At 39.2% G+C, this 14,770-nt stretch overlaps 1 protein-coding gene across 2 annotated transcripts; it reads left to right on the forward strand.

The window, feature by feature from the left end:
- Positions 1–137: 137 nt before the first annotated feature.
- On the forward strand, positions 138–4,178 carry LOC307012907 (uncharacterized protein). Of its 2 annotated transcripts, XM_079640112.1 has the most exons (6): positions 138–731; positions 823–917; positions 1,273–1,399; positions 1,787–1,904; positions 2,720–2,796; positions 3,900–4,178. In XM_079640112.1, the coding sequence occupies exons 3-6, from the start codon at positions 1,286–1,288 to the stop codon at positions 4,008–4,010; spliced, it is 420 nt and encodes a 139-aa protein (XP_079496238.1). In that variant the 5' UTR covers positions 138–731; positions 823–917; positions 1,273–1,285; the 3' UTR covers positions 4,011–4,178. The 2 variants fall into 2 exon arrangements, with proteins under 2 accessions (XP_079496238.1, XP_079496239.1); XM_079640113.1 differs by having other exon boundaries at positions 138–917.
- Positions 4,179–14,770: the final 10,592 nt, after the last annotated feature.

Consider the following 14,770-nt stretch of genomic DNA (forward strand, 5'->3'; position numbering starts at 1 on the left):
CATAATATGAAGTACTTTTACTGTGTACTTTTCAGTAATTTGAGTTTCAAAGTCCCCCCCAGAGAACAAGAATGAGCATTTTTGTCTAACTTTGGTGTGGGATAAAAAGCATTTCTTCCATAAGTAGTTTATGAAACTGCCAGTTTTGTACTTAGTACTTCTTAGACTACTTGCAAACATAATATGAAGTACTTTTACTGTGTACTTTTTCAGTAATCCAATGGCAAAGTCACTCCTAGAGAATGTAATATTTCCACCACCATGTTTGACTGCTGGTTTGATTCACTTTTATCGTTCTTTCCTTAAGATAAGATAAAATAATACTTTATTCATCCAGAAGGAAATTGTTGTGCCAGAGTAGCAAAATACAATAAACTCAGCAGCACAACAGCAACACTGTCACCGGTCTGTAGTCACTGTGTGTGCGTGGATGTATCTTCTTCGGCACAGGAACCAGGCATGTTGTCTTTTCATCACCTTGTAGAGACAAAATTTGGCTGTGAAATGGCTTACTTGCATGTGTACATTTTGTGTTATAGTACTTTGGGTTTTCTATTTTGTAATTTAATATACAAATTGAAACACCATGATTTATTTTTAATAAAATAAGGCATCATATTCCTAGGAAAACTTAAAAAAAAGTATTTTTATTGCTGTTATAGATCAACTTTAATGATTATCAAGCCGTGATCGCCTTTGTAAATATTGAAAGAACACACTGGAAGTTGCTGGTTAGTGATTGTTTTCATTCAGAAATCCCTTTCATTTAAATATGTATATATGTTTGATGCTGTTTTGAAATAACATCACTTTTTTTTTTAGTACTTATTTCCCGCCATAACATCAGTATTTTTGGTGGATCCAGCGGCAAATTCCAAAGAGAAAGCAGACTCGGAAAATGCTGCGAAAAGAGTACGGTAAGTCAGCAAATTAGATATAAAGTGATCTTAGAATTATATTTAGTGCTTTGTGTTTAAGTAAACATGTACAAGTATGTTAACAGAAGTTCCCAAACCCACACCACTGAAGCATTTATTTTGTGCTTGGTGGTCTCAGCTGTTTTTTAAATGATATTTCCTTATCCCGCCCTTAGTATCTGTGTACACAATTGTAAATGAAGTAGCTCAGTAAGCAAGGTAACCTACAATATTTTCCAGTGTCCATACTGTTCGGATGGAGTGTTTTTATTTTACACAATATTTAAAGATTTTTATTCTACATGTGTCTGTTGGGAGTTACATTAGAGACTATTCCACAATGTGTTTTACAAAGGGAATACTTCAAGATGAGGAGGACCTGCTATGGCAAGGAGGACTGGGGGACTGTCAAATGGAGAGGAGCAACCATGCACCATCCAGTTCAACGTGATGGCAGTAGCTGTGGGGTCATTGTTACCATGGTAACGTCGTTTTTTACTTTAACTACTATATGTAATATTTATGCTTCTGCTACATATTCTTATATTTATTTCAGTGTCTTGATTATTATACAAGTTTAAAGTATAAAATAGTCAATGATGTTAAAAAATAAGTCATTAGTTTCTGAATTATCAATTTTCAGTTTATTTTTTAGGGGAATTGTGTAAAACTGATGAGAGGGCTGGTTGTTGACACAGCCCATGTAGTTTGTCATGTACATTCTTCAAGTTGTGTTAATTACCTCATTACAACTATTAGTTATTAATAGTTTGATCATTTTTATTGAAATATCAATTCAATTTTGGAATTTTACTGGCAAAAACAATGTAGCGCAGATGACAAGTGTGATTCTGTGTGTTGGTGTGTAGATGGCAAGAGCAGTGATGGAGGCCTTTCCTGCATTACCAGTTATGTCCTTTGGGACATCCAAAAAGGAGATGGCTTGTGAGAGGAGAAAGTTTGCACTTTCAATACTCAATGGTTCAGGTTTGTAAGTCATTTGTCCTGCTTTACGTTATGGTTCTTAGTTAGTTGTTATGGAAATGATGAACTTCTATTAATCCAATGCAATCAAACAAATCTACAATAACTACAGCCTGTAAAATTGCCTTTGAGTCCACACACTACTGCATTTATAGCCGACAGCATCATTGATTTTAAGCACAGGGCCCAAACCAAATATTCCATACATATCTCAGTTGAACCCATAACTTATATTTCTCTCACACACACTCCATTGAGACATTAACAGTTGAAGAATAACTTTTTTTCCTGCTGCAATAAGGAATGTAAATACTGACACTTAAACTGTCACGGTTTGTGTCAGGAGAGCAGGGAAGAGGAAACGAATACCGATTGTACCAGGCATCCAGGAACAGTTTATAGGTGGTTTATTGAAAAAAAACAGAAGCTTACAGGCAGAGCGGCAGGAGGCATGGGTGAAATATGGAACACAAAACAGGGCTTAGAGTGAAACAGTGACAAATATAAATTGCTGCATTTTTAAATTTGTTGCATACAGGTCATTGCCTAGTAATGTTTAGAATATTACGGATTGTTTATGTATGTCTGCTTATATGTTGTTCTGTTCACACTGTGTACATAGTCTTCTTTTTAAAACATCCATCCTTAAAAACATATTAAACCTGTGTTGATGATCCCATTCATGATCCATTTAGAGTTCATAAGCTATAATTTACAGCTGAACAGCTGCATAGAATTTGACTGCACTTCTGCTGCCAATAAACTGTTAACTGTATACATATACAGTATGTCTAAATAACATATTTTCTTTCCTGCAGTGTTTAACATGGAGAACAACTGTGCAATGTGCTCTGCCTCAAAGCCCCCAGGATCTGGGCCTCCCACTACAGATTGGGTGAGTGTTTGTCGTAGTGTAGTTATAATAGTGCTTCATCATATTCTAATCAAATTCAATTTATGATATTAGATGTATTTACAAAACTGTTGAGTCACTGGGTCTATCCAGATCAGGCGGTCCAGCGAAAACGCCGCAGGGCCATGCTTCGATTTCTACTTTTCAGCGCATGCTGAATAATTTTTTTACGGCAACCTCGTGCATCGCCCCAGCTGCAGCCCACAAACATTAACTCTATTCAAAATGACTGGAACCAATATAAATTGATTTACTAAAAAAACAGTCAAGACAACTTCTCTCAGATAAATGGTAATGCATATACATTGTTTACACATATAATGAACAGAGAGAATATAAAATGTGATGAGCAGTGGAATAGGGATACTGACAATTCTAATCATGTCTAATAGCAACATATTCAATTAAAGTGTAACTTCACCCCAGGTTTGAGCCTAAGTCCACCCACATGATGACAATAGCCTCAATGCAGCGTTGACAAATATGACAAAGCTACAATAGCTTGGAAAATAGCAATATGGGGCACTGAATTAACGCACCCCGCGGTTCCTCCACCTCACTCTACGCCGCTGGGAGACTGACGGTACATGTCCACCAGATCAGGCCTGGAAACCAAGTTATACCTTGAGGCAACACTCCTAATGGAAAACGGACCACTTGGAAAGACGTTTGTTGTGTTATCTGCTGTTGTCCTCTTTCACACACCAACATCCTGTAAGTCACTATCAAAATATGGGAAGCAGGGAGAAGCAGGTCATATGCAATACATAACTGACCAATTAAGAATACCAAAAGGTAACTACATTATAGTGATGCAACATGGGGTTTTCCCAGAACTATAAATCTTCTAGCTATAACTACCTCAAAAACATTTGTATTTGAAAAACTGAAAATGGAGACATAATATAGTTATTTTCAGATATGAAACTGGTGTTTGAGGCGAGTATGCTACAGAATATAGCTACATGTAATAAAGTTGACATGAATCTAATTTTGCCCAAATGATTCTCTATTGCACTTCATTACTTCATCATTTCCGATGACAAGATGTATCAGATTTGATGGTCACTCATTTCATTTTACAGATACAGTGTGACACCTGTGAAAGATGGTTCCATGAGCAGTGCCTGGGGATGAATCAGGACCAACTCCAAGAAGCCAGGGCAAGCAATTGGAATTGCTTTCTCTGCAACTAGGGCAGAAGAATAAAGAAAAAGGGGGAAAAAATCTGTTTGCCTGTTTTTTTCATACATACACAATCACTGAATGACAGTGTTTAAGTTGATAAGCTTTCATTTTCATTTTCATTTTCATATTATGTTTGCAAGTAGTCTAAGAAGTACTAAGTACAAAACTGGCAGTTTCATAAACTACTTATGGAAGAAATGCTTTTTATCCCACACCAAAGTTAGACAAAAATGCTCATTCTTGTTCTCTGGGGGGGACTTTGAAACTCAAATTACTGAAAAGTACACAGTAAAAGTACTTCATATTATGTTTGCAAGTAGTCTAAGAAGTACTAAGTACAAAACTGGCAGTTTCATAAACTACTTATGGAAGAAATGCTTTTTATCCCACACCAAAGTTAGACAAAAATGCTCATTCTTGTTCTCTGGGGGGGACTTTGAAACTCAAATTACTGAAAAGTACACAGTAAAAGTACTTCAAATTATTTGTGCAAGTAGTCTAAGAAGTACTAAGTACAAAACTGGCAGTTTCATAAACTACTTATGGAAGAAATGCTTTTTATCCCACACCAAAGTTAGACAAAAATGCTCATTCTTGTTCTCTGGGGGGGGCTTTGAAACTCAAATTACTGAAAAAGTACACAGTAAAAGTACTTCATATTATGTTTGCAAGTACTCTAAGAAGTTCTAAGTACAAAACTGGCAGTTTCATAAACTACTTATGGAAGAAATGCTTTTTATCCCACACCAAAGTTAGACAAAAATGCTCATTCTTGTTCTCTGGGGGGGACTTTGAAACTCAAATTACTGAAAAGTACACAGTAAAAGTACTTCAAATTATTTGTGCAAGTAGTCTAAGAAGTACTAAGTACAAAACTGGCAGTTTCATAAACTACTTATGGAAGAAATTATTTTTATCCCACACCAAAGTTAGACGAAAATGCTCAATCTTGTTCTCTGGGGGGGACTTTGAAACTCAAATTACTGAAAAGTACACAGTAAAAGTACTTCAAATTATTTGTGCAAGTAGTCTAAGAAGTACTAAGTACAAAACTGGCAGTTTCATAAACTACTTATGGAAGAAATGCTTTTTATCCCACACCAAAGTTAGACGAAAATGCTCATTCTTGTTCTCTGGGGGGGACTTTGAAACTCAAATTACTGAAAAGTACACAGTAAAAGTACTTCATATTATGTTTGCAAGTAGTCTAAGAAGTACTAAGTACAAAACTGGCAGTTTTATAAACTACTTATGGAAGAAATTATTTTTATCCCACACCAAAGTTAGACGAAAATGCTCAATCTTGTTCTCTGGGGGGGACTTTGAAACTCAAATTACTGAAAAAGTACACAGTAAAAGTACTTCATATTATGTTTGCAAGTAGTCTAAGAAGTACTAAGTACAAAACTGGCAGTTTTATAAACTACTTATGGAAGAAATGCTTTTTATCCAACACCAAAGTTAGACAAAAATGCTCATTCTTGTTCTCTGGGGGGGGCTTTGAAACTCAAATTACTGAAAAGTACACAGTAAAAGTACTTCATATTTTGTTTGCAAGTACTCTAAGAAGTACTAAGTACAAAACTGGCAGTTTCATAAACTACTTATGGAAGAAATGCTTTTTATCCCACACCAAAGTTAGACAAAAATGCTCATTCTTGTTCTCTGGGGGGGACTTTGAAACTCAAATTACTGAAAAGTACACAGTAAAAGTACTTCATATTATGTTTGCAAGTACTCTAAGAAGTACTAAGTACAAAACTGGCAGTTTCATAAACTACTTATGTATGTATGTACTTATGTATTCGAAAATGTATTCGAAAGTCACTTCAGTCAATTACAACAGCTTCCCAGGGCTGTTTTAATGCATTACCGTAAACCTGTAACTAATCGCGCACTCAAAATACAGGGGCGGCTGGTTTGACCACGCAAAAGTGAAAGACGGCTGGCTTGACCGCAGTCCGGTGCGCGCGCTTTCTCGCTCGCTCGCGCCACACATACACCAACACACACCCTCCCGAGCTTGAATGACACACAGAGACCAATCGAGGGCATTAGTATGACCTGTATGAAAGTGGCAATGTCGGCAGGCCACATCATGTAGACAGCCAGTCACCCTCTGTGAGGCAGAGTCAGACCCACATTTGCGCTGCGTTGCGTTTACAATATATACGTATATTGCCGGCTGCTGAGTACCGGCATTTTGTGTGCCGGTACCCGTGCCGGTACCACATGGGTAAAAATCAGAAGTGCCGGTACTGCGTACCGGTGAGTACCGGCCCAATTAAAGCACTGTTTGTAATTAATAACTGTGCGACTGTGGCTGCGAGGGAGTGCGTTTGTTTCCACCGAAAGGTTGTGGGTTCGTTCCCAGCATTAGCACATTGTGTTTTTATATTTGTATTGCTTTTTAAAGTGCAGAGCGTTTCTTCTAATGGAAATTTTTTGGTCCGTTGTTACGTGTTTGCCTCTGTCAGCCACCTTACAGGGATTGTAAATGAAGGAACTGTAAATGAAATATATGCATAATAAGACGTACAACATATTTAACACTAGTTTAAAAACCTTAAACCTTAGATTTGTATACAATAAGACAGAGATGAGCCTGTGATTGTACAAATCTATTCTTAAAAGTCCCATGTCATGCTTTTCTGGTTATCACCCGTCCCCTTGTGTGTTATGAAGCTTTTTCTGCATGTAAACGGTCTGCAGAGTCACAAACCCTCAAAGTACATCCTGTAGCGAGTAAAACTCTAACACAGAAAAGACCTGTCTATGCTGCCCCAGAACACCTTGTTGGAGATTTCTCTTTTTCTTCCTGGGTACAGTGTGAAGGATTATTTGAAGTATTAAAGTAACGGGGTATGACAGGAAAGTAAAATCTGGTATATTCATTTTGGTGTCACCTTATATATGTTCATGTGTGTTAAATTTGAAGGGACAAAGTATCCTTTCCTCCCCCAATATATTGAGGTGAATTCTGTGTGCTTAGAGAAGAGATGGAAGCATGGGACACCCTTATTTGGAGATAGTGCAGAGGCTCTGGAATGCTTCCCTCGTAAAAAAGGGTGTGCGTGACACAATCTTGTAGCAGATGTGTATGTGTTTTCATTGAAGTAAATATAAATGCTACATGATTACTGGTCAACTATACCTCTGTTCTTATTCTTTCATGTGTGGGTACTAAATGGCTACAAACATTGTGGAGAAATTAGCTTAAACATCTTTTATTACTCTATATGAAATGGAAGCAGTTTTTTATGACAGGGACGAGAGAGGTGGGGGAGGGACGCATTCCAGGAGTTTCAGCATGTCAATTGTCAGGGGAATCGACTTGTTTTCAATAGAGGTGTGTGGTTAGTTACTTTGTGTTAATAATAGCAGTATGTGTAAAGGAAGCTGGAAATATACAATGTGAAACCTTTTATTTGAAGTAAAGATGTGAACAATAGCTCAAACAAATGGAAGGGCCATAGGTAAGCCTGTGAGAAGTTTGACTATTTGAAAAGCATCTCTAATACTGCTTAAGAGCATAGGTAATGTGTTCCTCGTTGTTATTGATATGAAAGTAATTAACATGTATTACGTATATTTAGCCAACTATAACAACTATATCTTAAAACATACTTTTAACTTGTGTGTGGCAGTCAGGAGGCGGGAAGATGGACTCAGGGACACAGGGCCATAAAGGAGATGTGTGTGTGCTGGCTACAAGCTGCTGTGTCGCACTGATTGGGTGCGACAGGCCATGTGTTGATCTCTGCCAATAAGATGACCTCTGGGGGAATGCACGTACACACCTCCTCCTGTGTTTTAGTATGAAAGCCTGTGTTTTTCCTTTGGTTCGCGCTCTTGTTTTTCACCAGCCGTTCCTGAGACCTGTCTCACACGGGTGGTAGAACCTGAGCCCGGAGTACTCTGCAGAGTGCTTCGTGATTTCTTTGTATTTGTATCGTTACTGTATATCATTAAAGCCGGATTATTGTTTAACTTGTATTCTGGTGTTTCTTAATCCCTCCCTTTTCCCGAATTCACCTAGCTTGTCAAACGACACGCGGAGACGAGGTTGGTTTGCAACATCCTTCAAATCTCCAACAAGTGACGTGCCCACAACCAAATGGACCCATTGGTACAAATTGGTACCAATCCGTGGAGCCGTTACGTTACGTCCGTGGATTAGTCCAAATTGACCAATTCCTCACACACACTCAATCTTTTCTCAGCTGCAGCTCCGATGATTTCTTCTCCCTGAGACGGCGGGACGCGACGATGCTGTGAGTCGGTGTGTGACCACACACACAAACTCCCAGCCAGGCTGCGGGTGTGTGTGTTCGGGCTGGTTTCAGGCTGGGTTTAGCTGTGTCTCGACAGAGAGTGAATACACATACAGAGATGCTGTATGAGAAACGTGAGTTTTGAAAATTGCACAATATAAATCTATTCTAGTTGAGCTCAACAATGGAATTATGATCAGTAGAAATGGCCATGACATGGGACCTTTAAATATCTAACACATTCGTTCTGAAACACAAATTATATTATTTTGATAAGTTATTAATTAATCTCTGAGCCGGAAAAAAATAAGATTTTAGGTGTATTATTGTTGTAAGTGTATTTTGTATTTAAGATAATTTAGTAATTTTCTTGTTAATGCTTTTAGACATCATTTTTGGTCCTTGTCGCTCACTGTACCTCGGATGGAGTGAGAAAAAGGACAATGAAAGACAACGGCTCTGAGGAGGAGGAGGACAAAGAGGAAGGCTGCGTGGGAGGAGGGAGACGTCTTTGCGCGGCTCCTTCAAGCTCATGAACTGCTGGCCTACTTTAGCCTTCTCCATTTTTTATGACACACACACACACACACACACACACACACACACACACACACACACACACACACACACACACACACACACACACACACACACACACACACACACACACACACACACACACACACACAGCAATGTAGTGAGACTGCAACCTGTAAGTGTGACATGGACACAGTAACCCTCATAAGCATGCAGACTCTGGGAAATGTGTAATCTATAAAAATGTGAATGAACACACAAACAACCTGCAGTATTGACACATTAGAAGTGTGTTAGGGTGAGCTGTCTGTGCAGGTGTACTCTATATATATTGATATATGTATTGGTCAATACGGACATTTCAGAGGTTGTTAATACCCAATAGCACACGGCTGTTAAGCAAAATAGTGCTCATTGCTAAGGAGGGTCAAGAGAGAGAAGGAAAGGGGTACAGAGACAGAGCGCTGGACGTCAGAGAAATCACCAGAAGAAGGCAGACAGGAAGTAAACAGCAACAGGAACTCGGTAAGGGCTCTGGCATTATGTAGGACTTGTTAGTGGAAGAGAAACTGTGGACAGACTTGGATAGTTACAGAAAACATCGATCAGTGCTGCCGTTCATTTTAAGTTACGTTGATGTTGCAGTTCCAGCCTTGGTACGCAGCAGAGCGGTGGATTGTTTTCTTTGCGGTAGCTCAATAAAATAATTTTGATTAATAATCAGTCAAGTCTTTGGTTTATTTAGTATGTGGCCGTGCACCGCCTCGCTGCACATTATCCCTTGCATTTTTAATGTATATTAATTAAATATTCTGTAAGTACTTTGTACATCCATTTACTCTCACTCAGAGAGTACATTTTGAATAGCTTCTACCCAGTTCACGTTTTATCATACTTCACATTTTGGCTGGCAACTGGCCCCTACATTACGCACTACTGGCACAAAACAAAACAAGCTTCCAGGGTGCTCTTTTTGGGAGGATATGATGGAAACCATGACAAAGAAAAAGAGATGCAGCTACAACAAATCTGGCAAAGTAACGGCCCGTCCACACAGCGGCGTGCGTTGACGCTTCACCCTTCACTTTGAATGGGGTGAAGTCACTTTTCGCCGAACTGCATTGTGGGAAGCGACGCGGAGCGTAGCTGGCGTGGCTCGCTGCAAAAGTTGAGCAATGTTCAACTTTTGACGCCTCGGCAGAAGCGTCAATCAATCGAATCATATGCCAGTACAAGCTCTAGCCAATGAAACCGCTGTTTGTGTGTCAGGGGCGGGAGATTCATGTGATCGGTTGTTGGTCAAGTTTCAGACACGCCCGTCGCTGTGTGGACGGGCCGTAAGTGTTAAGCTGGTGGAGGGCAATTCCTAGCATGTTTTTTGTGTTTTTGATTGATTGATTGAAAAGTTTATTAACAGCTTGTATATTGGGTACAGTACAGTACAGCTCAAAACATACAATTGTTAAGGGGATGCAGACCAGAGAAAGACTTTCGTCTTGTTTACATCAGGGTCCCCCATTTCCAATTAATCATATCATTTAAGACATACAAGACATATTTGACATACAGATGGCTTATTTACAATTTACATACAGGTGTTTTTGTACATACAGATGGCTTACTTACAAATTTCATTTTAGATTTCGTTCAAATACATCCTAACCGGAAATTTAAGACATACCAAGTCTACAGATATACAGTTAGTAACAGAGTCTAAAATGCGAGTATATACATAGATGGGGGGGGAAGCTGTCCATTGTACGACAGGTTGAGATTTGTACCATTACCGGAGCCAGTTTTGCAATGCTCTCCCCCGAAGGTGCTCTTTCAGAGAGGTTTTGAAGGTAAGTATAGTTTTACTTTCCTTTACAGTAGTGGGAAGAGCGTTCCACCTTGATGTGGCATAATTGCGAATCGTGTATTCCCCTTTTTTTGTGCCAAATCTGGGTTTTACATGATTTGTGGAGCTCCCTCTGGTGTTATGATCATGATATTCCTTGACCTTTGGGAAGAATTTTGACATGTACATGGGTACCATAGAGGTGTATTGGATCTTGTAGACCAGGCCACATGCAAGACTGTATTTATACGCTAACGGTTTCAATAGAAAGGTTATATGGAGATCATATCAAAATCTAAAGTGCCTCTCACCATCATGCCCTACATTGTCCCACACAACCCGACCACCTGTGGCCTGTTGGCACCTGGTCACCCTAAGTAAGAGTGTCAGGGATGGTAACAGAAAAAAACACTGAGAACGCTTGAGTTGTAAAGTGTAAAGCTCATCAGCAGTGGCAGATTCAGCGCAGATGTTGGAGGCCTGAGGGAGCGGCCATTTTAATTATGAAACATTCTGGGGGAAGAGTGTGTTCGCTTACACACACACACACACACACACACACACGCACGCACGCGCGCGCGCACACACACAATAAATAGATATGCTCACGTATGAACATATAAAGCCACAACAGGCTGCTTAACAAGTCTTTAAATTGAAGAAGAGGGGAAGAGCTAAGACGCACAGGACTTCAAATGCTGATTGGTATTTTTATTTGTATAAATAGTCCCAGATATATTAAAAATGTATCTTTCCTTTGTTGATTTATTTACTCTCTACACAAGCAGGGGGGCTGCATGAGGAAGAAGTTAAAAGGATGGATGCAACTGGAGAATATAAGGGATTAACTGAGCAAATACAGCTGAGGGAAATACAAAAGGAAACTGTTGTCTATCGAGGAAACAGAAAGTCTATGATCGCAAGATAGCGCAACATAGGGTTTTTTAAATAAAACATTCATCCAAATAATTAAATGTACATGCACACAGTAATAATAAAATCTTAACGTGAGACAAAAACAATGTCATGTGACACGTATGAAGTGTTTACAATAGGTTTAATTAGCTTTTAACCCCTCTTAAATGTGATGCAGGCTGACATAAGAACTCCATATGTCAGCCACACATGATCTGATTGTTAGCCAAATATTCACGTGAGAGTAAGTCTCAGCAGACACCTGTCAATCATGTTCCTCTCGCTGTCAGCCTCATTCCTGTCAGGCAAGGAAAAGACAGTCAAAACCTGGGAGAAAATGAAAAACAATATCTAAATATAGAGAGATCTGACACCGGCTTGACTGCACATTGTGAAAAGAGACTCTTACATGTCAGGGTTTGTGTCAAGTCAAAATGCCCTTGTGTAAAACACTTGACCCCTACTTCCTCACTCGCTGTCAGACGTGTTTTCAGAAGAAGCATCGGCAAAATGCAAATTGGGGATAGGGGAAAGTCGAGGGGCTGCAACAAGAGCTGAGAGGTTTGAAAGTCAGATCTAATTTGGAGGAGTTTCCTTTCTGGGACAATAAAGTATATCTGTTGTGTGAGTTATCTTAAAAATGTAAAAAAAATCCAATAAACCTTTAAGTCAACAAAGTGTGCTTCATCACAATGAGTCTTCCAGAAGATACTAGCTAGGGTATTAGCAGTAGCCACGGTCATTGTTTATGTTCATTGAGTTAAATGAAGGAGTGGTTTTGGAGGGATGCCCCAATGAACAGATAAGTGTTGCCAACTTGGTGACTTTCCCCGCTAGATTTAGCAAGTTTTGAAGCTAACACTGCTAGCTACATCGATCGGTTAGCATCATCGGCCTGGGTTTTCTGGTTTGATCATTAAAACAATATAATTTACTCTTGTTAGCTTATCCAATTGTACTTACCCAAGCTTCAATGTATAATATAACCAATAGTTATATACAGTAATAGAAAGGTGTCTCTAAAAGTAAAAAGATTAGAAAGAGAGAGAGAGAGAGAGAGAGAGAGATAGGTAGGTAGGTAGGTAGGTAGGATAGATGGATATATGGATAGGTAGGTAGGTAGATAGATAGATAGATAGATAGATAGATAGATAGATAGATAGCTAGGTAGACAGATAGATATAGTACTTTATTGATCCCAATCTGAAATAGAAATAAAAATGACATCCCTCTCCATGTTAGCATTAGGAACGCCTGTTGGTCAGCCTTTACTAACGTATTTTATGTTTTAGAACACAAGTAGAAAATCTTGTAAGCTTGTGTTAACCGCAGACCTTATTTCAGGCTTCAAACCAAAAACATAATTTCGAGACGAGAAAAACGGAAGTGGTAACATGCTGACTCATTTCCAGGTTGTAGGACTCATTCCCGCACCACTCTGAGGAGAGCTCGGTCCACCTGCCTCTCTGACACTAAACATGTTCCCACCCCCACCCCCTCCTCTTCCCATCCCACACAATCACCCTTTGGCTCTTCATCCCTCTCAATAACATCCTCGTGGTCAATCTGCCGGACTGCGACCCCCCTCCCACCGCCTCACCAGATTACAGTGCTGGCTGAGATTAGGTTTTCAACAGGACTCACATTTCCATACACACACAGATGCTAAAAACAACCAAAAACATGTTCGCCCCTCATGACGTGCCGGACAGAAAGCCCCTGGTTCAGGGCTTGCTGCAGAAAATTGGATAAAGAAATACAGAAAGTAATCCTATGGCTCCAAAATGAAAAATGCAGCGTCAATCCAACACGGTTCACTCTGTAACCATGGTGATTGTGTATAATATAATGTACTTCTAACATGGAGAAATATAGTTTAACTGTATCATAGTTTCACAAGTAGATCAGTTACACTTAATGTAGGCTATTTTAAATGCACTTTAATAAAGGGGTATCTTTTCTTGCACTTTATGTATCAATGCTGCTATTTTGTATTACCATGTGCTAAATACTAGTATTCTACTCTTACTCGTGCACTTTTCTTGTACTTGATGTATTTGTAGCTACTGCTGTGTTTGTAATTGTAATTTTCTCAATGTTTTATGTGGGGGACTGCGGATGGAAAGTAGCTCAAAGCTAAATCCGGCATATTTCATGTTATAAGTGTTCATTAATGTGCAATGTGTCCCTGCCAAATAAACCAATAAAATAATGTAAATAGAGATCCAGTAAGGACAATAATGTGTTGGTATTTGGCAATGTACTAATTTCCTACAATTATTATTATTATTTTCGGCTGCGTACTTTCATATTCTAGCGCACTCGAGCATGGTTTCTCCACCTACCCCATCTTTAAAGCGTCAAATATATATTCCCTGATTTCCTACAAGTCATTTTAATTGATCTAATAGTCGTTTGTATGTTTAACGTAATTAACATTTATTGAATTATACATGTAAAAAAATAACCAGAGAAGAAAAAAGTATACTCGTTTAACCGCAAAAGATCAAAGAGGGATAAATAAAAAAATACTTTTACAAATAAAACTGAAACACACCCAGCCTGATAAACCTGTGATGTCACTGGTTCACACACACAGTATTTCACAATGACGCTGTGCAGATGTTATGTAGCAGCGTCTCTAATCCCAACACAAAGGCAGGAGAGACACGAGCAGATAATCCAGATCCTCCCGGAGCTGCAGTCTGACAGGAAACAGACCACAAAAGGGGAAAACACAGAAACAACCTTCATCCCCAGATTACCGTTTTCACCATTTACTCGATCCATCTGTGTTTTTACGGCACTATAATACTCAAACATGACGTTTCCTTTTTATATTTTAAGAGTTGAATAAATATAGTTTGAGTTAATCCTGCTCTCATACTCCAGACCAGCGGTGAAATAGAACCAGCTAAACAACATGTAGGAATACTATTACAAGTACATTATTGATTGCATGTATACAGGGCCGTCCCTGACCAACGTGGGGCCCCAAGCGACATTGTGAGATCAGGCCCCTGCCCCCCCTCGGCCTGTAGGGAGGGAAGGCCCTGTATGTATATATTTAAAAAAGGGCCTTTTTATGCTTTTTGGGGTTATCCCTTTCCTGTATAGGTTTGTTAATGGTCTACAAAGGCTAAAATCTCTAAGTGGTTGACAAATCACAACAGAGCCGGCCAGCTAACCAATCAGAGCAGAC

Source organism: Notothenia rossii, assembly GCF_949606895.1.
Source record: "Notothenia rossii genome assembly, chromosome: 7".
NCBI classification, from domain to species: domain Eukaryota; kingdom Metazoa; phylum Chordata; class Actinopteri; order Perciformes; family Nototheniidae; genus Notothenia; species Notothenia rossii.

What these genes read in the sequence shown, in the direction of transcription:
- LOC307012907 (XM_079640113.1), top strand. Translation starts at nt 1,286, where the DNA reads ATGAGGAGGACCTGCTATGGCAAGGAGGACTGGGGGACTGTCAAATGG. An exon ending in TTCAATACTCAATGGTTCAG is followed by an intron (nt 1,905 to 2,719) that starts GTTTGTAAGTCA and finishes TCTTTCCTGCAG; the next exon opens with TGTTTAACATGGAGAACAAC. An exon ending in GGCCTCCCACTACAGATTGG is followed by an intron (nt 2,797 to 3,899) that starts GTGAGTGTTTGT and finishes TTCATTTTACAG; the next exon opens with ATACAGTGTGACACCTGTGA.